This window comes from Dermochelys coriacea, chromosome 8 (genome assembly GCF_009764565.3).
Source record: "Dermochelys coriacea isolate rDerCor1 chromosome 8, rDerCor1.pri.v4, whole genome shotgun sequence".
Taxonomy (NCBI): domain Eukaryota; kingdom Metazoa; phylum Chordata; order Testudines; family Dermochelyidae; genus Dermochelys; species Dermochelys coriacea.
The window spans coordinates 54765252-54789442 of record NC_050075.1 but is presented as its reverse complement, the minus strand read 5'-3'; the positions used below and the strand labels follow the sequence as shown (position 1 = coordinate 54789442).

General features: G+C 47.8%; 1 protein-coding gene across 1 annotated transcript in view; it reads right to left on the bottom strand.

Annotated features, from left to right (window-relative positions):
• Positions 1 to 13293: 13293 nt before the first annotated feature.
• The window catches only part of LAMC1 (laminin subunit gamma 1), a 142743-nt gene continuing 131845 nt past the window's right edge, over positions 13294 to 24191 (bottom strand). The window contains exons 19-28 of the mRNA XM_038412683.2: positions 22985 to 23190; positions 22221 to 22300; positions 21632 to 21769; positions 21241 to 21385; positions 20462 to 20611; positions 19920 to 20034; positions 19137 to 19336; positions 18615 to 18773; positions 17841 to 17940; positions 13294 to 16266 (exon numbers count right to left, since the gene is read on the bottom strand). Coding sequence (XP_038268611.2) covers positions 16010 to 16266; positions 17841 to 17940; positions 18615 to 18773; positions 19137 to 19336; positions 19920 to 20034; positions 20462 to 20611; positions 21241 to 21385; positions 21632 to 21769; positions 22221 to 22300; positions 22985 to 23190 — 1550 coding nt within the window. The 3' untranslated portion in view covers positions 13294 to 16009. The remainder of the gene's footprint in view (positions 16267 to 17840; positions 17941 to 18614; positions 18774 to 19136; positions 19337 to 19919; positions 20035 to 20461; positions 20612 to 21240; positions 21386 to 21631; positions 21770 to 22220; positions 22301 to 22984; positions 23191 to 24191) is intronic.

Below are 24191 nucleotides of genomic sequence, written 5' to 3'. Positions count from 1 at the left end.
GGCGGGAGTACAGGAACATCCTCTCCAACCCTTTAAGGAACCGTCCCACCATTGGGTGGGAAAACACCAAGCCCCCCAAGAATCCCAGATGGAAGGCGGAGATGGCTGCCAGGTGCACTCTGAGTGAGGACAGGACTAGCCCTTGCTGCTTGAGGTGCAGGAGCTAGTCCAGAATGGCCTGCACCGGGGCCTGGCCTAGCTGCACCTCTCGGGCTTCACGCCAACATAAGAACCTTTTCCACTGGGTCATATAGGCTGCCCTGGTAGAGGGCTTTCTACTGCCAAGCAGAATCTGCTGCAAAGGAAGGAAGCACTAGCTCTCCAGGGCTTTTAGTCACAGAGCCTCCACGCCATCAGATGCAGTGACTGCATGTTGGGGTGGATAAGCCACCCACCATCCTGTATAATGAGGTGCAGGACTACTGGGGCCTCCACCTACAGCTCTAGGAGCGATGTGTACCAGTGTTGGCAGGCCCAGGCTGGGGCGATGAGGATCACCACTGCCTGTCCCTACACACCTTGAGCAGGACCTTGTGCACCAAGGGGAGTGGGGGGAAGGCATACATCAAGCCCCCTCTCCACGGGATTGCAAATGCGTCGGCGAGTGAGCCCAGGCTGCAGCCCTGGAACGAGCAGAAATGCGGGCACTGGGCGTTTGCCCTGGTGGCAAACAGATCTACCCGGGGAAACCCCCACCTGAGGAAGAGCACAACTTCCGCCCTGAGAGTCCACTCGTGCATGCGGTATGACCTGCTGAGGGAGTCCGCCAGCTCATTCCGCACCCCCGGGAGATAGGATGCCTCAAGGTGAATCGCATGGGCTATGCAAAGGTCCCAGAGGAGGAGAGCCTTGCGACAGAGTGGCGGGGAACAAGCCCCACCCTGCTTACTTATATAAAACATGGCAGTAGTGTTGTCTGTCAGAACTGTCACGCTATGACCACTCAGAGTGGCGTAAAAGGTCTGGCAGGCAAGACGAACCGCCCTGAGCTCCTTCACATTGATATGGAGCAGCCTCTCTGCTCCGGACCACAACACCTGCGTCATGAGATCCCTCAGGTGAGTTCCCCATCCATGGTCTGATGTGTCCATCACCAGCGTCAGGTCCGGAAGTGGGGCGGCAAAGGGGATGCCTTCGCAAACCACAGGCTGGGACTACCACCACAGCAGGGAGTCCACCACATCCCTTCGGGCTGTCACTACCAAGTCCAGGGGGTCCCTGCCTGGGCAGTACACCCGAGCGAGCCACTCCTGCAGAGTCCTGAGTCTCAGTCTGGCATGCCTGACCACATGCGTGCGTGCATGCTGCCATGTGGCCCAGCAGCCGCAGGCAGTACCTGGCTGTTGTTGTTGGAAACTGGCGCAGGGAGGCCACTGCTTGTTGGATAGCCCGGAATCGGGATACCGGAAGGCTTACCCTAGCCTGCACCATGTCCAGGACCGCCCCTATGAATTCCACTCTCTGTATGGGTACGAGTGTGGACTTGGGGACGTTGACCAGGAGCCCCAGTTCGCAAAACAATCTCAGGGCCACCTCCACATGCCCTGCACCTCTGCCTCAGATTGACCCAGCAGGAGCCAATCGTCAAGGTACGGGTACACCCAGATTCTCTGCCTCCATAAGAAGGCCGCCACTACCGCCATGCACTTCGTGAACACCCGTGGGGCAACAGCTAGACCGAATGGGAGAACCGCAAACTGGTCATGTTCTCAGCCCACGCTGAAGCATAGGAACCGTCGATGTGCTGGGAAAATGGCGATATGAAAGTACACGTTCTTCATGTCGAGGGCAGCGTACCAGTCCCCCGGATCCAGGGAAGGGATGATGGTGCCCAGAGAGACCATGCGGAACCGGGCTTTGACCAGGAATTTGTTGAGCCTGCACAGGTCTAGGATTGGGCGAAGACCCCCTTTGGCCTTGGGGATGAGGAATTCCCAGGAGTAGAACCCTTTTCCCCTTAGGCCGTGAGGCGCCGCCTCTACCGCCCCTGCCTGTAGCCTCAAGGGGACTTCCTCCTCTAGGAGATGCTCATAAGAGGGGTCCCTGAAGAGGGAAGGGGGGGAGGGAGGCAAACTGCAGCAAGTACCCATTCCATACCGTGCGTAAGACCCAACAGTCTGACATAATGGTGGACCACGCATGGGAGAAACAGGACAGGCAGTTCAGGAAACAAAGGGACAGATTCGGTGACTGGTCTGGTACGCTGTCTTCGAGCGCACCTTCAAAAGCCTGGCTTAGTGCCCCGCTGGGGTTTGTGCTGGCCTTGGTTCTGGCCTGGCACATTGTTGTTATTGTGCCGTCTCCTGTTATCTCTGCCTCGCCTACGGTAAGGCTCATGCCTATGGCGAGGCTGGTACTGGCATTGAGAGGGAGGCTGCAGCTTAAAGGGCTTCCTCTGGGTCACTGGGATGTGCATATCCAATGACTTGAGCGTAGCTCATGAGTCCTTGAGGCTATGCAGCCTCGTGTCTGTCTGCTCCGAGAAGAGCCCGGACCCTTCGAAGGGGAGGTCCTGGAGCGTATTCTGGATCTCGGGGGGCAGGCCTAACTCCTGGAGCCACGCCAAGTGCCTTATGACCACCCCTGACGCGATTGTTCTAGCCGCCGCATCTGCTGAATCAAGGGAGGCCTGGAGAGAGGTCTTAGCTACTGCCTTGCCCTCGTCCACCAGGGCCATGAACTCCCGTTGGGAACCTTGTGGGAGGTTGTCCTTAAACTTCCCCACCACGGCCCAGGAGTTGAAATTGTGCCTTTGAGGATGGCCTGCTGGTTAGCAATCCTCAACTGAAGGCCCCCAGCTGAGTACACCTTTCTGCCAAAAAGGTCCAGGCGTTTCGCCTCCTTGGCCTTAGGCGCCGGGGCCTGCTGTCCATGGCGCTCCCTTTCGTTCACTGCTGAAACCACGAGGGAGCTTGGACTCGGGTGGCAGAATAGGAACTCACAGCCCTTAGATGGGGCAAAGTATTTACGCTCCACTCCTTTAGCCGTTGGAGCACTGGAGGCCGGGGTTTGCCATATAGTCTTATAGTTAGACTGAATGGTCTTAATGAGCGGGAGCGCTATTCTGGATGGACCTTTGAGGCTCAAAATGTCCACCATGGGGTCCTCCTGCTCAATCATCTCCTCGGCCTGCAACCCCAAATTTTGTGCAACTCTGCGCAGCAGTTCCTGGTGGTCTCTATGGTCTATTGGCGGAGGGCCGGACACCTCTGTACCCGCCACCGCCTCATTGCAGGAAGACGAGGAGGTTAGCTACAGCTCGACCCCCTCTGGTTGGTCCTCCTGCTCCCCATCTCCCATGGTAGGGGCCCCCGGCTCAGGCTGGGGCAGAAGTCCCTGGGACAGCACTAGGCTTGGTGCCAGATTCTCCGTTCTATGCTGGGGGGATGCTGGAGGCCTGGATACTGTTGCCTCCGGCACCGACTGGCGTCGGTGTGGGGACCGGGACCACTGCACCGAGTAACTTGCCCTGGACAGGGCCCCTTGGCGCTCCTGATAGGACCGGGGGTCCAGAAGGGCCAATGGCCTGGCAGTCCCCATTGGGGTTGCCAGCTCCGCTGAGGGTCCCTGCTGTCCAGGCCCTGGTGCGGGTAGCTATAGTGGCCAGAGCCGGTGCCCAAGTGCAGTGACGCTGATCGTGAAGGCCATGGGGGTGCCAACGATCTGCACCAGCGGGAGAACGAGTGGCTCCTGGCTGAGCGGGACTGGGACCGGGACCGGTGCCGGTGTTCCCAGGACCGGGACCGTCTGCAGGAGACCTCTGGCGAGGGCTGTCTTGACTGCTCCCGGTGCCGGTCTCTGGGTGGTGCTGGAGAGCGGTGTGCCCTTTCTGGTGCTTCTTCGCATTGACCCACAACCGGTGCCACAACCTCCTTCTGGGCCGCTGGCAAGCGCAAGTCTGTGGAGTCAGAGCTCGACCAGGACCAACTCCAGGAGCAGTGCTGGGACGGTGTCTTTGAGCGGCACACCATTGCCGGCTTACCCCTCGACGGCACCCCAGGCATGGGTGCCGGAGGGTTCTCCCCATACGGGAGGGGGCTCGCCGCCGACAGCTCGATGAGGTCCCTTGCAGCCTCAAAGGTGCTGGGCGTGGAGGGCTGATCCGTTATGCCCTCGAGCCCATCGTCCGCACAGAGCTCACTTACGTCTGGACTCGGTGGGGCTTGTGCTGCTGGGGTTTGTGCTGGCTGTGCCAGCACCAGTACTCCGGCCTTCCCACTCTTGTCGGTGCTCGGTGCCTTGGGAGGCACCAGCCTCCTGTGCAGGGAACAACCATGCCTTCCTTTAGGCTGCACCGTGGGCCGCATCGGGGAGGACGATAGGTGCCTGGGCCTAGCCTGGCGCTCCAGGGCCGACAGTTTACGGTGCTTCGCCGGTGCCGGGTCTCCTGATGGATCTGGGCACTACACACCGAGGAAGGCTGAGCCGGCGTCAGGCGCTCCAGGCCCGGCGACTGCAATGCGGCCTCCATCAACAGTTGCTTTAGGTGAAAGTCTCTTTCTTTCCTTGTCCTTGGCTTGAATGCCTTGCAAATCCTATACCTTTCAGTTTGATGTCAGTCCCCCAGGCAACATAGACACGAGTCGTGGAGGTCACTAACTGGCATAGGTTTGCGGCACTTGGTGCAAGCCTTGAAGCCGTGGGCCTGCAGCATGCCCCGTGGCCCGGGGCAGGTGCTGGAGGCCTCCAAGCATCTAATCACTTAAGTGTTCACAATCTATATGTAAAATGACGTTAAGAAGGAACTGGAGGGGGCCGGGGGGCCGGGGTATATATGCGGGGCAGGGGCCCGCTGGGAGCCGCTAAGGGAAAAAGTGCGCACACCTAATGTGGAATGGATGTGAACAAGCAGTTGAAGAACTAAGTGTAACTGGTAAGCTGGGATGTTCCGTTCCTTTGGGCACAGCAAGACTGAGAATACTGCAGATGGCCAGTGGAGAGGGGCTGGACTTTTCTGGGAGGAGCTCAAGGGCTGAAGCATGCCTAGTTCTAAGTTTAAAGTGACAGTGGGCCTGCAAAGGGGGTGCTTGTGTTGCCTGGGGCTGGTCGGAAGTGGGGAGTTGACCTCCAGAAGGCAAAGACAAGGCTTCCTCACACTAGGGGAAGGTGATAGCAGGGTGCCTCCCAACCCTGGGTATCCCCAGGATGTATCACAATATCTTCACCCCATTTTACAGATGGGGAAATTGGGTTGGAGAGGTTAAGTGTCTTGCCCATGGCCACAGAAAGAAAGTCAGTGGCAGAGTTGTGGTTACAATGCAGAAGTTCCTGGGCTCCCAGGCCTGTGCTTAGTTCACTAGGCAAGGCTGCCTCACAGCTTTCATGGGACAAAAGGATCCCCTGAATAAAATCTGGAACCCTGCCAAAATGGGATTCTGCCAGGAACATTTGTAAGGTACCAGGTAGATTCCTGGCATTTCCTGAACCCATTAGTGCTGGTTAATTCCAGTGACTGCAAAGTCCAGGCTGCCTTGTCCTCATTCCTACTGGAAAGAAACGATCCAGTGAGCAAGACCCAACCTGTCACCAGCTCTAAAAATGCCCTGAGAGTTACAGGACAGGGAGGCGGCCAGGTTGTGGTAAAAGCATGTCTCACAGGAATGTTCTCCAGAATTATCAGGACCATGACTGCCTCCCTACTCAGATTAACAGCCCCAGGGCCACCTTTCTTCCAGCTGAGGTTCAAGTCGAATTCCACCACCTCTGGGCTGTGGCAGATCACTCAGGAACTGTGCCCTTCCATGCAGCTCCAGTGAGCAAGGCAGGCAGGCCTGCCTGGCTAGACTGCAGCTGAGGTTTCAGCAGCACAAGGAAGTACAGTCATGTCTGGCCTTGCCTAGCCTACGCCCTGCCTGTCCGTCACAAAACACACACACACAGGTAAGTGAGATAAGGAAGGAATCTATTTCCTTTCTTCTGAATTTACTGCATTCTTCTCTTTGCTCCACAATCCTGTAGCAACTCTGCTGCCACGTGCCTGCGGGCCACCAAGGAAGTTCTCCTGACATTCATTCCTGACATTTCCCTGTAACTCCCAGAGCCGCTCTCTATCAGTTTAGGGAATCTTATCTGGTATATGTTACCAATTGAAGATACCCAGTTTAAGCCTGCCACAGCTGTAGCTCAGAATGCATGTGCATGCCCCACCTGGGTATTGTATAGCTGTGGCCAATCAGCCCCCAGTCCTGGCCTGAGCCATGAAGCTGCTCAAGGCCCCCGTCACCACCCTGCCTCCTCCAGGCAGGGCACATTCACCATCCGTAGCCACCAGAAGGCTGCCCCTAAGGGCCCCCCCCACCCCTGAAAGTAATCCTCACTCCAGCCAGTGGGGTAAAGGAGCAGAGCCAGGCCTCCTAGCATTCCTTCCCTTCCCCATAAGACCTCCACTGAGGAAACGCCCCAGGGCACTGGGTCCTAAGGGTCCCCCTGCACTCTTGCAGTAGCAGCCCTCCAGAGTCAAGAGCTCCCTCAGGAAGCCCTCACCCAGACATCTTTGTCTGAGTCAATCAGCTGTTTTTACCTCAGCTGCAAGGACCCCAAACACCATCTCCTTTGGCCATTGCCATTACCTTATCACCATTTGGTTCACTGCTGCCAATTCAACACAGCCAAGCCACCTGTCATAGTCCTCGTGTTCCTCCCCTCTGCTCTCCCTCAGCCCCTCCATTCTCCTGGGCGGAAAGGGGCACTTCCTATGACTCCTCAGCCATACACACACAAAGTGGAGACAGAGACTGTACTACAACCACCACACAACGGTACCCGCAACAAAAAGCGGAGCAGAAGCACCAAGCACTCCAATAAAGCAACCCCAGCGCAATCCCACGATCTTACTGCTGGATCCCTCGTTCTCCTCCTTTCCCCCGGCCCCGTTAGCCCAGATCCTGGCACTGCAGACACTTGGCACCACTCTGCTGGAGCTCCAGGAAGGTCAGATCATTGCAGTGAGATCCTCCTACACCGCTCCCACACCATGCTGCCGACATAGATCGCGTGGCTACCCCTCGCTGATCCCTGGCGGCTGTGTTGCCACCTTGGGACTGTGGGCAGTGGTGTACCACAGCAGCCTTTAGTTACCATGGGAGACCAGCCCACTGCACAATCAGCTGGGGGGCGGGGAGAAGAGCACAAAGGTGACCTTTCCAGCCCTCTTTTCGGTGCTGCATGCGCCTTCACTATTGCTGATGATCCTCCCCAGTAAGGGCAGTGTGAAGGACACGCATGGCCCACAGGCTTCAGCAGGCAAACCTGTCTGGTTCCAGCAAGCAAAAAGTTAAACAAAGAGGAACCAGAAAAAATTCTGAGGTGAGAGATTGTGACATGCCAGTTATCGCAGGGAGCAAACAAACGGCAGTTCCCTGGGGTCAGCAGCTGTCAGCCGCCCTCCACTTCCCATGAGACACAGCTCATGCAACACTGAGCAGAATCACAGAAATACAAGCAACACTAAGTCTCTCTCTGCCTTTACCAGTCCTGGAGGCGGGGGAAGTGCCCTGGAGAGTGCTGCTGGAATTCCTTATCTGCACTTAGATCTCAGTTCAGTACCATCCTGTCTTGGGGATCTGTTTCCTGCATTAACTCTTTATGGATGGGTTGGAGCTTCTCACAATCCACAGATTCCATTTCAGTACAACAGGCAAGAGGCTGCTGCTTCCTTCATGGGCTTACTTACTTGCAGTTCATCTTATGCATCACACCAAATGCCTCCCAAAGAAACCCCAAACTTGAGCTGGAAGGAACAGCCTACAGCCTCGTTCATGCTTAGTTTTCCTCCCAGCACGCCAACTATGGACACTCCAATCCTGACCAGGAGATTCCACCCACCTCTAGCAGTGAGCTACTGCACTAACAAGGGCTGTGGGCAGGGACCGCCAATAGAAAGAGACTGGCTGCTTGATTTTACAAGAGGGAACAGCCCCACAGGACACAGAACATTGTTCAATTACCTCCTTCAGGTTGTGATATTGGTCTTGGAACCATCACATACTCAAGCTCATCGACAAGGCGATGCAGACAGTTTAAACCCAGGTCAAATGCTCTGGCAACCGGAAGGCAGCAACTGGTAACAAGGCTGGGATGCACTTGAGGGAACTGTGGAGAATCCTCAGGATTATTCTAGTCCAGGCACATCCCAATGAAGTCAGTCAGCCAGTCTTAAGACAGGCCTGGCCATACAGGAAACCTGGAAGAACCTCCACCCCCTAAAGAAAATGCTGTTGAACGGTTATATTGACCAATCGCTGACCAGGATACAGTGAAAGAGCAAAGCGACTGTATCCTGTCCTCACAGCGCTCTTCACCCATTAGCCGTATTGCAATTGTTCATGCCTTCCATTGCAAGTTATTTGGGGCAGGGATCTCTATCATTTAACCAGTTGTAAAGTGCACCTCCATGTTATTACACAAATAAACTGAAGGGGGGATAATTTACCACACTGAAGAGAAAGCTTAGAAGACACCATCTTAGTTAAACAGGTTCAGTAAAGAGCAGCCTGCTACCAAATCAGAAGTGGACAGCAATACAAAATGGACATTAATCAAAAGGAACAACAACACAGTGAAACCTGTCCAGGACATTCACCCAAAGGTTCGACTTTGACAGCAGCTGTATGTCTTGTCAGGCCCACTAAGTTATTGAAATTGACATGCCACCCAGGAAAGCAGCCCTGCTTTTTCACCAGATAAAACAGGGGTTAGTGAGAGACAGACAGCTAGCAAAGGAATTTAAACAGCTTTAGGAGGGATAGCTTAGTGGTTTGAGTATTGGCCTGCTAAACTCAGGGTTGCGAGTTCAATCCTTGAGGGGGCCGTTTAGGGATCTGGGGCAAAAATTGGGGATTGGTCCTGCTTTGAGCAGGGGGTTGGACTAGATGATCTCCCGAGGTCCCTTCCAACCCTGATATTCTATGATTCTAAGATTGCAGAGAGGAGCAGGTGAGAGAGTCTAAAAATTCCTATTGACATGTTAAAAGGTGGCAGGGGTGAGGGCAGAGGATAGGCATGCAGAAGGGGGCAATCTGTGCTTTCAATGACTACAACACGGATTAGCACTGGGCCTTGGTCTGAAAACGTGCTGTGACACTAGAAAAATTAGCTCCAGTATTCCAGTCACAGTGCAACCAGTGCTAGCTTAGTGACAGGTTTCAGAGTAGCAGCCATGTTAGTCTGTATCTGCAAAAAGAAAAGGAGTACTTGTGGCACCTTAGAGACTAAAATTTATCAAATAAATTTGTTGGTCTCTAAGGTGCCACAAGTACTCCTTTTCTTAGTGCTAGCTTACTAGTTTATACAGAGCTCAGGCTCTTGCACTACGTGGGGATCAAACCCACTGAACGTTGTCTTCTTTGGCACATTTGCTGCCACTAGTACAGCTGCATTGTTGCTGTAATACATTTTTCACGGTGCAGACAAGGCCAAAGATCCTTGGCTGCTGTCGTTTCTGAAGGGGGAGCACAGTGGTGTCAGACATCTATCAGAAATACAGGCGAGGAAGATGATTCTCAGGAACCCCCTTCCCTGGTGGAGTCCTGAAAAACTAGCACCTTGAGAAGGCAAAATCATCCACAAGTGGTAGGTCAGCAACTCCAGAGGGAGAAGGCTCCTCATCTCATGCAATTCGCCACAACTCCATTGAAGTCAATAGAGCTAAACTCATTTATCTGAGCTGAGGACATAGTCCTCAGTCTATAGGTCATGTGTGATCTCCTGAAGTCTGGGGATGAGATAAAAGGCAGAAAGGGTTCTTTCCTCCCCACAGCACCTTGGATGGCACAGAAAGCAGACAGAACCTTGAGATCAACAACAGCCCATGCAAGATCAGCATTGTTTCCAGTACAAACCTCTGATCATATTGTTATGAACTAAAACCACTGATTTTACAGCATGAAGTTTGCTCATGAAACACTGATATTTGTAATTCAAGGTATATTTTGGAACAGTGAACCCAACCAGCCGCTCCCCACTCTTAACTAAACTTGTGTTTCTATATGATAAACAAGAGACCACGTTAGAAAATTAGTAGGAAGTCCTAGCCCAAACAAACATGGAGAGCTCTTCACCAGGACAGAAGATAATTGGTCTTATTCAGATTCTGGACCCATTTAAAGGCCTACTCTAGACTAGGATTTAAAGGTGTGATGTTAGCCAATATGTTTAGGAAATCTATTGCTGCCAATGTACATTGCTAGTAACATATCTTAAAATGGTAGAGGCAGAGTACACTAGACTTTAAAAATGTATTAGTTAGCATGTTAGATAGTCCCCGGGCCACGGCAGCTCTCCTCCACCGGTAGGATTAGGGACGTTCAAAGGCAGGAGAATTCCAAGTCAGTTTTTGGTAAATTGTAACAAGCTCTGGTAAAGAAGCAGGAGACGTGAGGGCGGGCTAGAACCACTCTCCCCAGCCCAGTAGCACTGTCCCTGATACTGTATGGAGCCCCAAACTAAGCTCTCATTTCTTGCACATGTAGGAAGTCTACAGATTCAGCTCTTAGACCTCTACTGGGCCTACAACTCCCATGAGCAAAGCCACAACCATCCAAAATCAGCATCTCACTTCTGCAAGTCACAGACAGAGAAGGTAGTCAGTTCATTGGGAGCTACACACTTCAGAGTCCTTTGGTGCTGCTGGAAGAGGCAGGATGCCTCATCACTCAATTGAGTTCATAGACAAGCAGGTTATCGTCAATACCACAGAATATAGATGCTGCAAACATGGGATGAAAGAGAGCAGGAATCCGGGCATGGGAAATACCTGACCCCAAAGGAATAATAAATGGTGCATGAGTTGTCAAGCTTCAGAGGAAGTAAGTAGAGGAGAACAAACTGTGCCACTCTGGAAATATGACCGAGTAGACTGATCCAATGAGAAAACTCCAGAGGCTGCTACCTTCTCAGAGGGCGAATAAAGGGTGGAGTGAAAGGCACCCTCCTCCCCCTACCCTACAAGGAAACTTAACCAGATGGGAGCAGGTGACATTGGGTGCTAGTGTCACACCTTGAAATCCTAATCTAGGCGAGGCCTAGGAATTAATTTATAGCATTAGTAAAATCCAAGATCTGGAAGTTGAAGCTAGAGAAATTCAAACTGGAAAGAAGAAACTTTTAAATGGCAAGGGTAATTAACCATCGGAACAGCTTACCAATATGTGTGGTGGATTCTTTGTCATAGAATGACTTTTTGAAAGATAAAACTCCAGTGCAACCAGAAATTACAGACTTGACGCAGAGATTACTAGGTGAAATTCTGTGGTCTGTAGGTCAGACTGGATGATCATAATGGTCCCTCCCTTATGGCTTTAGAGTCTATGAAATTTATGAATGAATGGAAGCTGCGGAGATTGGAGTAGAAGTTTCCTTCTTGCCACTGCAGATCGTGGTGGAGGTTGCTCGGAACAGTCCAGGGAATGTCAGGATCACTGGGGTTTCCTATTCCATAAAACCTAATTTTAAACATAGAAGCTAAATTCCCTTTAACGCAGAAGAAGGTGATCTTTCAGTTCAGCATCACTTCTCTACAGCCTCTCCAATCAAGGTAGAGCAGACCTTACCTTCATGGTGTGCAGAGAAACGTACCGCTTACCCTTCAATTCTTTCATGGGTGATGAGCACCCCCACTTGCCCAACTGGCCACAGCATATACACTTACCCTTCAGTGACAAGGAAAACTGCAGCATGTAACTGATTTTATTTTTAGCCAAAAGAACTAAAACTCCTTTGTGTGAGAGAACTAATTACCACAATCATTTGCAACTCACTTTGGGTTTTTGTTTTTTAAACTTCTATGCTTTGTTTGAACAGGGGCCAGGACAGGATTTTTGTTGCTGGCACAGACTTGTCTTGAAGAAGGATGTACCTCTAACAAGAAAGGCTTCCTCTCTTGCCCCTGAGGGCAGTAACCCACAGTGGCATGTTTTCAACTTCATAAAAGATCCTTGAAATGAGAATGGACGAGAGAAGATGAAGTAAAGCAAGACATTAAAAAGGAACATTGAGATGAAAGCACTCCCCTTCTCTAGGATGATGCAGTCAGTTCAGAAGTAACTGTGTTGATACCACCTACTAGTACTAGAGCCCTGCACCGGAACTGGGATTCCTCAGGTCCTGCAGGACAAGCTCCCATAATAGTGGGGATGGGTAAAATGTACTTTGTTGTGGCCAGATTGGATTGGCAAAAAAAAAAAAAACCACACACGCCACACTGTTAATTTGTGGGAAAACACTAAATCTCTCACCAGTTTGTTATAAATAGAAATTTAGCAATGTAAAGCAAGTTTTTTTTTTAAATAAAGGTTTTAATACTTACATTTAAGTAAAGGATAGAAAGAGATTTGATGTCTATTGTAACAGGAGTTAAAGTATTTTTTTACATGGTTTTAGTAAGATTTGTTTTATTCTTTTAGTGATAAAAATTGTGTCTGAATTCTGTTTTACAGTAGAACCTCAGTTATGAACCCCTCGGGAATGGAGGTTGTTCGTAACTCTGAAATGTTTGTAACTGAACAAAACATTATGGTTGTTCTTTCAAAGGTTTAAAACTAAACATTGACTTAATATAGCTTTGAAACTTTACTCTGCAGAAGAAAAATGCTGTTTTCCCTTTTCTTTAATAGTTTATGTTTAATGCAGTACTGTACTGTATTTGCTTTCTTTTTTTTTTTTGTCGCTGCTGCTGCCTGATTGCATAATTCTGGTTCCAAATGAAGTGTATGGTTGACTGGTCAGTTCATAACTCTAATGTTCTCTCTGTATATATATTAACTGACTTCACCCCCCCACCCCCTTTCTTTTTTTTTTTTTAGTAGCAGGGGATAATCTCTCTCTCTCGCAGGATCTAAGGATTTTGGAGGTGGGAGCGGGATAAAAATGCAAGAGCAGATGGGAGTGGGAGAAGGTATCGCTGGGTGGGACGGGAGCAGGATTAAAAAAAAAAAACTGTCCTGCGCAGGGTTCTACCACCTACATCAAACAAAGCAGGGGCAGCAGAAGGTACGCAGTGCATATATGTATGGCCTCCGAAGTTCAGAGAAAGTTAGCATCCATCTATCAATTCCCACAAGAGCAAAGTCAGACTCCCCCTCTCATGAGATGAGCTCTCTTCACTGTTACAAATCCCGAGAGAAGATTTAGGCGAGATCCTCTCAAAACAGATAAACGAAAAGAATCCCAGCAGAAAAGGGGGGGGGGGGGAAGAAAAAGTCTGTATTCCAACCCACCCTTCAAGAGGCAAACCTTACATGCCAAGTCACCATCCGCTTCCCCCAAATAAAGGAACACTCAAAGAAACTCACGGTATAAGGGGTTACAAATATTCAGACTTTATTATAAATAAGAAATACTGTTTTATACATAAAAAAAACTGAAAGTGTTGCATTTTGTTCACCGCCCCAGACAGCAAGACCACAGATTAAGGCAAAAGCTGAAGTGAAGGCACATATGGAGGAGACCACAGGCAAGAATAAAATGAGGGAACTGTTGGGTGTTCCCTGTGACAACCAGCATTCTACCAGCAGCCTTCTTGTCATCACATTATGCAAAGAAATAACTGGACCTATACAATGAGATCACGGGGCTGTAAGGCAGTAGTGTATTAAGAGATTGCTTATAAAGATCTTTTTTTAAAAAATAAAAATCTGTTAAAAACAGCTTAAGAAAAAGTGAAAAGCCAGAAACCTTAGCCCTGAGGTCAGCCAGGGTATGGTGTTGCCTCTTTGTATCTGCTCTTTCCACAGCGTTGGCAGAGAGGTGACATGGTTAGGAGGCACCCACAGGACCAGAGCAGCCAGCCAGGAAATACTGATATGAAAGTCCCAGAAGTGCGACGGGTGAAGGCAGCTCTCCTCCACTGGTGGGATTAGAAGCATTCACAGGCAGGGGAATTCCAAGTCAGTTTTTGGTAAATTGTAACAAGCTCTGGGAAAGAAGGAGATGTGAGGGCTGGCTGGAACCACTCTCCCCTGCCCAGTAACACTGTCCCTGATGCTGTACAGAGCCCCAAACTGAGCTCTCATTTCTTGCACATGTAGGAAGGCTACAGATTCAGCATTTAGACCTCTACTGGGCCTATAATAGTGCTACAACTCCCAGGAGCAAAGCCACAACCATCCAAAATCAGCATCTCACTTTCATTAGTCAGGAACTAAGACGGTAACCAGTTTCTTATGAGCTACACACCTCAGTCCTTCGAGGGGCTGGGGCTGGCTCTGGAAGAGAGGCTGGGTGCCCCATCATTGGGCTGCACACACAGGCAAGCGGGTTATTATTAATACCACAGAATAGTGGTAATACTGCAAACCCAAAAGGAGGGAAGAGAGCAGGAGCCTGGCCAGGGGAGATGCCTGACCCCAAAGGAATAATAAATGGAAGAGATATATGGTGCACGTGTAGTGATGGTTAAAAGGAAGCAAGTAGAGGAGAACAGACCGTGCCATTCTGGAAATAGGACCGAGTATATTTACACACACACACACACACACACACACACACACACACACACACAAAAAGATAGATTTCCTCACTCTATAATCATGATAAAACAAACAGACACAAAACAAAAAACCCACATTCACTCAAAAATATCAATTTGAAATAATTAATAGCACCAGTGTGTGTCAGATAATAATTTCTTCCCCGCTACGCAAACGTACAAAGTTGCATAGTGTTTAAGGATAGATATATATGGATCTCAAAGGCAGGTGGTGTCAGATTGATCTAATGAGAAAACTCAAGGGGGAGGAGTTAAAGGCAACCCCTCCCCCCACCCTACAAGGTAGCTTAACTAGGTGGGAGCAGGTGACATTGAGTTGGACAGAAATTCTAAAGAGGCAAGCAGTGGCAGCTGTGTGAAATACTGTGCGTGCTGGATATCTGCCATCAGAGCTAGGCCTGAACAATCTGTGCTGCAGCATTTTAGGAAGACTGGGAGATCAGCAGGAAAACAGGGATAGGATGAGTTTTGACTTGGACAAAGGCAAGCCTGATACTGTAGTGTAAAAATACCATCCCCTGATAGCAAAAGGATGAAGAGACAGACCCTTAATTCTCTATCTTAGACACCCATTTTCTACCTGAAGATATCAAGTTCATATTCAGACAAACTGGTAAGAGCTCTCTGCTTTCTTCTTCAAAAAGATCTTAGTGTCTTTAAAAAAATCTGTCTCTCTAACCCTAGAAGTTTTCTTTTGAGACTCCTAGTGACCATTACTGAGGAGATCTGAGCTGATCACTTGCAAGCTTCCCTACCTGGAGAATTGGTTTAGGCAGCTGTTCACAGATATGAGACAAAATTTCTAGTTTATAGGCCAAGAGTAATGTTGTTGAGACCTATCACCCCATTCCTCTCCCTTTCCTCCCTCAAGCTCTTCTCAGAGGCCGTATATCTTTCTCAGTAGATGGATATACTGCACCCTAGAAAGATGCCAAACCATTTGGTAGATGGCTACCAAAAATTTTGATTGGCCACTAATTTACATAGTTTTTTTTTTTAAATAGTTAATATTTGGGGAAGGGGATTAGTGTTCTTTAGGAGTGCAGCTATACTGGCCATTGTAATAATACTTTGATAGCCAACCCTTTCCTTCATAGAAACAGCAAACTCTGGGACTGAGGAGGTTTTAAGGTGTTAGGGGGAAGAGGAGAAAAATGAGAGCTAGTTTGCCCCACAGTACACCATCTCACGAGGTCATTTCTGCACCACAGTAAGAGTAGTCCAAAACATTTCACATCCTTGTGCAAATTGAAGGGATGTGTGTATGAGAGAGGGGCAGAGGTGGAGTGTTGAGGAAGAGAAAATTTATTTAAAAAAAACCCTTTGATGCCCCAAAATGGTTATTTAATTTGCTTCTCTTTAAAACTTTGCAACTTTTCCTGATTTGGAAAGAAGATAGCAACTGTGAGCAGCGAAGAGCTGGGGATTTGAAGAAGGTACTCTGTGTGTTAAGGCACTCCATAGCCAAACAATTGCTCCACCAGTCACTGGGGGGAATGCCCCCCATCCCACCCCAGCACACCCTTAGGGTTTCTCGATGGACGGGGTGTTGAAACAGCCAGACGGCAAGGTCTTCTTGATGTCTTCCAGGTTGTTAATGTCTTTCAGGATATCCTCAATGTCCCTGTTGTAGGCTTGTATGGCTTCGTCCTGCCGCCTGGCTGCATCCTCCAATTCAGTCACTTTCCGGTCCAGGTCACTATCTTTCATCTGATCTTTGGCCGTGTTCAGGGTACCCTCGATCTCATTCAGTTTGTTCAAGTCCACTGAGTCCAGTTGCCCTAGAAAAACAGCAGTGCACACAGTGAATTCCACTAACACTTCATGAGGCTGTTGCCTGCTCTCAAGTACTTAGCCAGTAGAGTGCAAATTATGGATTAATACAGTGAAACTGTTTTACGGTGAAGTAACTGTTTTCAGAGCATTAATACTAACTGGAATTGCTACTGGCACTTTTAATACCATGAAACAAAGCAAAACTACCATTACACTTCACAAGGTGGAGTTTCAGAATAAGTGGATTCCTCTGTATTTGGATGCAAACACCACACTTTCCTGAACCCACCACAAATAATTAATAAGCCTATCACCCAGTCTCTATACTTCATGGGTAACAGGTGACTTAAATGATCCTAACTCATTGCACACATCGTGGGCCAGATCTTCTGCTGCTTTATTCAAGCTGAGGATATGGCCCTTTTTGTTTTCAATAATACATTTTTAAATGTTGTCTTTAATGTAATTTAATAATAAAAGGTCATAAATTCCATCTTGCAGGTTCTTAACATAAGCTTCACTTCTACGGTTTGTAAGTTATACGATCCCTATGACTGAATCACAGCTGTGCAGTATACGGTTAATTATTCTCTACTTGTCGCTGGGCTAGGGCTTTGCAAACATAGGAGGGATTTAGCAAATCCTAACTCAAGCCTTGGGATATAGCAGAACTTGGAATTTTTAAAAAAGCAAAGCGTTTATTGTGAATATACATTCTTCTGACAAGCTGTTCATGACACAAGGACAAAACTCCAGGGTGGGCAGCGTGGGGGGAAGAAGAGGATTTAATGAGTTAGGGAAAATATTTTCCATTGTAATTAACTGAAGTCCTGTTGCCTTTAGAAGGCTATAGTAGTGTCTAAAGCCAGCTGATGCTCTCATTTTACTTTCAATGTCTATTGGAGAGACTCTGTTGGTGGCCTCCTTTGTAGGTGACTGTGTCTAGAGAGAAGAGGGTGGAAGGACTACCTGGTTCCTTCTCAACCCTTCATTTTGGCTCTGAATAGGAGCTTTCCCGTTCCTCCTTTCCTGAAGGAGCCAGAGCATGCTTGTCAAAAGGGCTCTAGACTCCTCCAGGCAGCAATATTAAGATCATGAACCTATTTATCAAAACGGGAGCTAGTGGGCTTTTTATCATTTCTCTGCTCTCCTTCTCTTCTGGGGGACCGTCATAGCAGATGGAGTAACCAAAATGGGTATTTAAGTCTCCAGAAGCAGAAAGGAATATAATCTGAGCACAGGAAACAAACGAGGACAAAGATCTCCTCACATACACACACCAGCTTTCTTTGTACTGTAAGGGCCAACAGTCTCAGACACTGCAGAACTGAAAGAGTCACGTCTGCAATGCTCATACAAAGCAGCAATGAACACAGCACATACACAGTGAGTCTTTGCGGATAACCCACAAAATACTGATTCAGAAATAAATAATTTAATTGACCATTAGATACCAAGCTAATCCAATTGCTACTTTTTTCCAGCTTCTGCAATAAAACAGTGCTCTGAAGAAGAAGGCAAGTGTGTTTAGGAGCAGAATTCTGCTAGGAGTGGGGAGAGTTGTAAATTAGATATATACCTAGCTGTCCCAGAAGGTCATTAATGATGGTGAGCAAGCTGTTAACAGAGTTCTTAGCTTTTCTTGCATTGTCTTCTGCCTCTTGGGCAGCCTGTGAAGCCTGTAGAAAAAAAAGTGTGTATAAATGCAATGATGTCAAAGTGGTCAGGATCATAATGGATTTGCCTCTCCTCAATGCAAAGCTTCCCCACCCAGCGCTTGCCCTCCTAGATCATTAAACTTACCTAACACCACCACCACAACGGGCTACTCTCATATGTCTCTAGACACTGTTTTGCATCCCTGGCTCCTCCGTTTAGGATAATAATCCCCAACCCCTTTCAGTCTTAGATCTGTATTACAGCTCAGATGCGTGAATATGGAGAGCAGGGCAATACACAAATCAAATTACTTAACCTTCCATGGGAAAACTAATAATGGAGGAGGCTTCCATTGGACAAGAGAGACCATACTGGGCTGCAATCATTCTTTCATTTAGAGATGGGGCAAGTCTTAGGTCATAGAAGTCTGTCTCCAGACTATAAAGTTGTGGCAGTGCTCTATAATTAAAGTTACAAGAGGCATTATATTCTAATCCTGTTTGTTTCTCTCTCTTACAAAACTTAGTTAAAAAAAGAAGTCACTAACTGGACTTGAGACCCAAAGGGGATGTTTTTGCAACAGGACAATCGATACTAAAAATGACAGAGCCACCATACCAACTCTCACCACCGATACCAGTATCGACTCTTCTTACTGTCCCACACACTGTATTAAGCTCCCAGAATAACTCACCATGCCTGCCATCATCATATCCTGATCAGCATCCTCCTGCTTCCTCTTCAGCTCCTTCTCTGCATCTTGCAGCTCTTTCAGCATGACATCCACTTCTTTGTCTAGCTCTGTCACATCAGAAAACGTCTTGTCGGCCTCAGACTTTGTACTGGCAGCATTCTAAGGCCAATGTAGATAAAAGGTTTAAAAAGGGTGGAACACGCAGGATACAAAAGAAAATTCTTCACCCCTTTCTTTCCCATAATGCACCAAAGGGCAAGTTTCTCTGCTGTACGTGCCATTTCTGATGGGAGGCAAGCTCAACCATACAATTCAGCAGTAGATTTCACATCAACTCATCTCACTCCCTGGAGTTTACACAGTGGGTTGTAAAAACCATGTTAGCTAACCGTGGGCTTAACACCACTCAGTCGGGCAGGAAGTGCATAGTCCCATCAGGACAGACAGGAGCAGAAAGTAAAATTAACTGAGTAAATTTCTATTTCACAAAGAGTGACTCAAACAGTGCTGTGAGAGTCTCACCTTCTGGACAGAATTAGCAATTTTCTCAGCATCATCTGCTTTGTTCTTGGCTTCTCTGGCATCCTCAGCAGCATTACCAAGCGCCAGCTCTGCTTGCCTTGTCTTATTATTGGCCTCAGCAATGGTTCGAGTAATGGCAGGAATCTTCTTCAGTGCCCCCTCGGCGGCTGTCTTGTTATCATTCACACGCTTGTCAAAATCTGATAAAAATTCAGGAAATGTTTTGCCTCCTGTTCTGGAAGGCTCAGACACTTGTCAGGCCAATGAAACCTAGCCAGCAGCCTAGCAAGCAGCCCAGCCTATGCTACCTTTAAAATTGGAGGGAAGAACGACGATAGGGGACAGGGGGCAAGTTGATCAATGCCTTTGAAAGGAGTGCTATGGTTTCTGTTATAGGAGACACACACGCTGGTGGTATTACAGGTGTTAATCCAGGAAGTACTGATTGACTGCACAGGCAGTCAGGGCAGTATTTACATTGATAAAGGAATAGCAGATCAAGTTTATTATTGTCTTTCTCCCTTCTAGCAAAGGCAATGCTCCGATCTTCCAGAATACCAGTGACTGTGGATCAGGTGGTTTGAGGCTCAATATGCAGACTGAATAGTGATGCTAAATTATAAGTGAAGTCTAGCAATGTAGGTTGATGTTGAATGAAAAATTAGTTTCCAGAGGCAAGAGCTTAAACCACACAACTCCCTAAACCAGTTTGCCTCTGATGGAAGAGGCCCAGTCATTATACAAACCATGTACAGCTATTGTCCCTAGAGGTCTCTCTTATACCTCTCAGGTTGCTGAGAATGTCATTGGCCTCCTCTAGCGTCTCTCTTCCCTTCTTTGCAGCTTCTTCAGCCAGAGCTTTGGCAGCATCTGCTCGGGCCAGCAGCTGGTCAGCAGTCTAGAGATATATAACACAGCTCAGCATATTCTCGTCTTCTGTAGAACAAAATCTAACCATGCAACAATGTGTCATGCCAGTGGCCCAGCAAATCCCAGCCCAGTACGAACAAAGGGCTCATTACCAATGACAGACTACGCTTCCTCTACACAATCATTTGAGGGGTACCTGTCCCCATGACACAGTCCCGCATAGCACAGTCCGCTGCTGCTCATGCCTTCTAGTGAGAGCCTCAACACCACTGCATTTTCACTAGCTTTTCCTATTTTGTGTTCAGAACCTGCGGTTTCCTCCCTCCACCTACCTTGATGTCCACAAAGTCAGATATTAGCAGCATAATGAATGAATGCATCTCTCAGATCTGGTCTCTCATTTGCTTTCTTAGGGTCACTTCACAAAGCAAGAGCCTATGCACCCCAGAACTAACCTGTTGTTCAGTCCTTCCTTTCTCCAAGAGATTCTTCACTTCCAGCTCCTTCCCTTTCATGTCCTCTCTCAAATCCTCATAATCCATCAACTTCCTGTCAATGAGCTGATCCAGCTCCTCTGCTTCCTTCTTGATCTTATTTGCCTCATTCTGTACGTAGAGATCGGAAACAAAACCAGCTTCTGTGAACATAACAGAACTTCTTTGCAGGGAGACAACAGATACACTGTGTACTTTCCTGTGCTCAAAAGAGACAGAAGCTGCAGTTAGATTCCTACTATTCTGTTATTACTAATTTGATGCTCAAAAATTCTTAACAGGATCAGGGCCTCACTGTGCTGAATGCAATACAGAACACAGAGAGATACAGTCCCTATGCAAGAAAGCTTACATCAAACTTTCTTCTAGCGTGTGTTTGGTGGTGGTGGATGGGTGCGGGGGAGTAGAGAGAATGGGAAAGGGAACAGCTTAGAGGGCTCGGCATTAGGTCTGAGATTCTTGCTTCCCCTAAAAGCAGGCGACTCTGTCTTTCATCCTTCAGAAATGGATAAATAGAGAAACATGCAATTTCCTGTGTGTGCATCTTTCTGATGAAGACTGAAATGTCAAGGTCCTGACTATTCCATACAGACAAAAATTACATGGTGCTTAAACATACAGGTGATAGCTCCAGTATTGTTTGCAAAGCACTAAACAAGGCATTAGTCATTTATCACACCAGTTCATACTGGCCACCATTGATCTTTCAACACACTGTGCTTGTTGCTTGACTCAGATACCTCTAGCCCCTTGGAGTCCACAGCAGGAAGACTGGTGAGATTAGCATAGATCTGCAGGGTCTTATTCCCAGCTTCCTCTGCCTCTGCATGCACCTTGTTAGCCTGTTTCTCTAAGTCTCGTGAAATGTTTTTTGCTTGATTATACCTAAGAGACAACAGAGTATCCAGTTAGCCTATGATTTCATTCTCTTACTGAATCAGAAAAAGAGGGATAAAATTGTCTTGGCAGCAGTGAAGACAGAAGTTGAAATAGAGAACTCACATGAAACCTACTGCTTAAAAGCACGTACCTCCCACCAGCCAAAGTACAGGGGACATCTTGTTTTAAGCACCATCCCCCTTCCCCACTCAAACCCAGGAGAGAATAATCTGCTTTCTGTTACTGACTCACTTCCTGTTGAGCTCATCTATGTCACTCGCAGTTTGGTTCTCTCCTGCCAGTGTCTTCAACAGCAATGTATACGCTTCTGTGGATGTATCATTTGCTGCCTTTGCTATGCGCACAATGTCATCAGCTTCTTGTTTGTGTCTGGACAATATTACAGAGGGAAAATAATCCAATTAGAATTACCAGCCAATTTTATTCCCATCTACCCCTCCCTCTCCTTTCCCAGTACCACAATTAGGGTGCTAATAAAGAGGTGCTGTCTCCCCAAGCTACTGCCAACACCCCAGTAAAGCTTGTGAGAGCAACTGCAGGGTACTACTATGATTTTACCTTTCTACGGCATGGTGTTTAGGCCAAAGGTTGCCCTCATCAGTAATACTCATATACAGCTCTGATGACTACAGGTCTCAATGCCCCATCATTGATCCAAGCAGCTGCAGCTTTGTATTGAGCAAAAGGAGGCTTGCTCCATTCCAGGAAAATTAAGGTTAGCCTTCCATTTCCCAGCAGGGGCCCATGCAGCCCTCAAGAAGGCAAAAACCAAGTGCCCTACCCTTACATTGTCACTTTGTACTGGCATACTGGGCCTTACCGTTCAGCCAGTTTACGAGCCTCTTCTGCCAAGAGAGTCATGTTGTTCGGGTCACCACTGGAGTCTGGTGGGGTAATAGACTGAAAGCAAAATCAAATATTTCAGAAGCTATTCTTTTCTCTTTTGTCGATTGTCACTTTAATTATTCATAGTCATTGGTTGCAGACTTAATGTGACTGCTCTATTTCTTAGATTAGTTTGCAAAGTCTGAGATTTTTTGCATGGGTTCTTCCCCAGAAACAAATGCTTCAAGATTTTGTTTAGGATGTGTAAGTGTGTAAGTGTGTGTGTGTGTGTAAGTGTGTGTGTGTGTAAGTGTGTGTGTGTGAGAGAGACTGGGGAGCACAGTGAGAGGCAAAGTGGTTACAGAAATCCCTTAGGGTTGTTTGAGTGCTGGGATATACACAGCTCACCCAGTATACAATGGAAGAGCCAACAAATCTTGTACAAAGATATACATTTCCGATTCAAGTGCTGTTATAAGCAGCAAGTATAAAAATTTAAAACCATGAAGAATACCAAGAGTTTCCTTTCAACTAGTAATATTTTTCTCATTTGTTTGTGCCACACACACTAACAAAACTTATCACCAGATTTATGAGATTCTCTATGATGTTAAACACAAAATGTTACAACCCAATCTTAGTGCTAGTTTGTGATGAGGGGCAGGGAGGAGAAATGTACTCAGGACATCAAGAACCTTATTCTACTCACAAAAATGGAAGACAATACACAATAGGGAGTTTACGTCACAAAACACTCACCACATTGGCAACTGCCATCTTTGCCTTCTCTAGCATATTAGAAGCTACTTCAATCAAGTCCTCTGTGCCCTCCACCCGCTCTCGGGCTTGCTCAGCTAGGCCTTCAGTCTCCCTCACTGTATTTTGGATGTTCTGTAATCGGCCAAGCTGGCTTGCCAGAGTGCTGTTAATTTCCTTGAGACGATCCATCAGGCCCTGATCCACATCTGAGGCGAACAACATAAAAAGGGAGAAAGCAAAATTAATTACACTGCAAGCATGAGTTGCAGAAATAAAACATTTGGTAAGTCACTGCCGTCTGCAACATGTTGGTAGGTTAATCCCTTGTTGAAAGGGGTCCAGAAGAGCCTTTTAATGAGAGGGTAATCGGCTTATAATCCAAGTCATTACCAGAATGTGCATAAAAACCACAAGAAACGAAGACACCTCTACCTTTTAGTGCTCCTGCTTGGCATTAAGCGTTTGTGAGCACATTTGGCCAGAATTTTGAATGCAAGACCTGGCACATAAAGGAGGTGGATAGTTGTTTTTCAAATGAATTATGTTCAAAGCATGAAACATGTTTGTCTCTGTCTGAGGGGTTGGAGCTATTGTCTACAGCCAAGCTCTACTATACAACCGCATTTGCTCCAACCCCTCAGACAGAGACAAACACCTACAAGATCTCTATCAAGCATTCTTACAACTAGAATACCCAGCTGCTGAAGTGAAGAAACAGATAGACAGAGCCAGAAGAGTATCCAGAAGTCACCTACTACAGGACAGGCCCAACAAAGAAAACAACAGAACACCACTAGCCATCACCTTCAGCCCCCTACTAAAACCTCTCCAACGCATCATCAAGGATCTACAACCTATCCTGAAGGACGACCCATCACTCTCACAGATCTTGGGAGACAAGCCAGTCCTTGCTTACAGACAGCCCCCCAATCTGAAGCAAATACTCACCAGCAACCACACACCACACAACAGAACCACTAACCCAGGAACCTATCCTTGCAACAAAGCCCGTTGCCAACTCTGTCCACATATCTATTCAGGGGACACCATCCTAGGGCCTAATCACATCAGCCACACTATCAGAGGCTCGCAAAAAGAAAAGGAGTACTTGTGGCACCTTAGAGACTAACAAATTTATTAGAGCATAAGCTTTCGTGAGCTACAGCTCCTAGGCTCGTTCACCTGCGCATCTATCCATGTAATATAT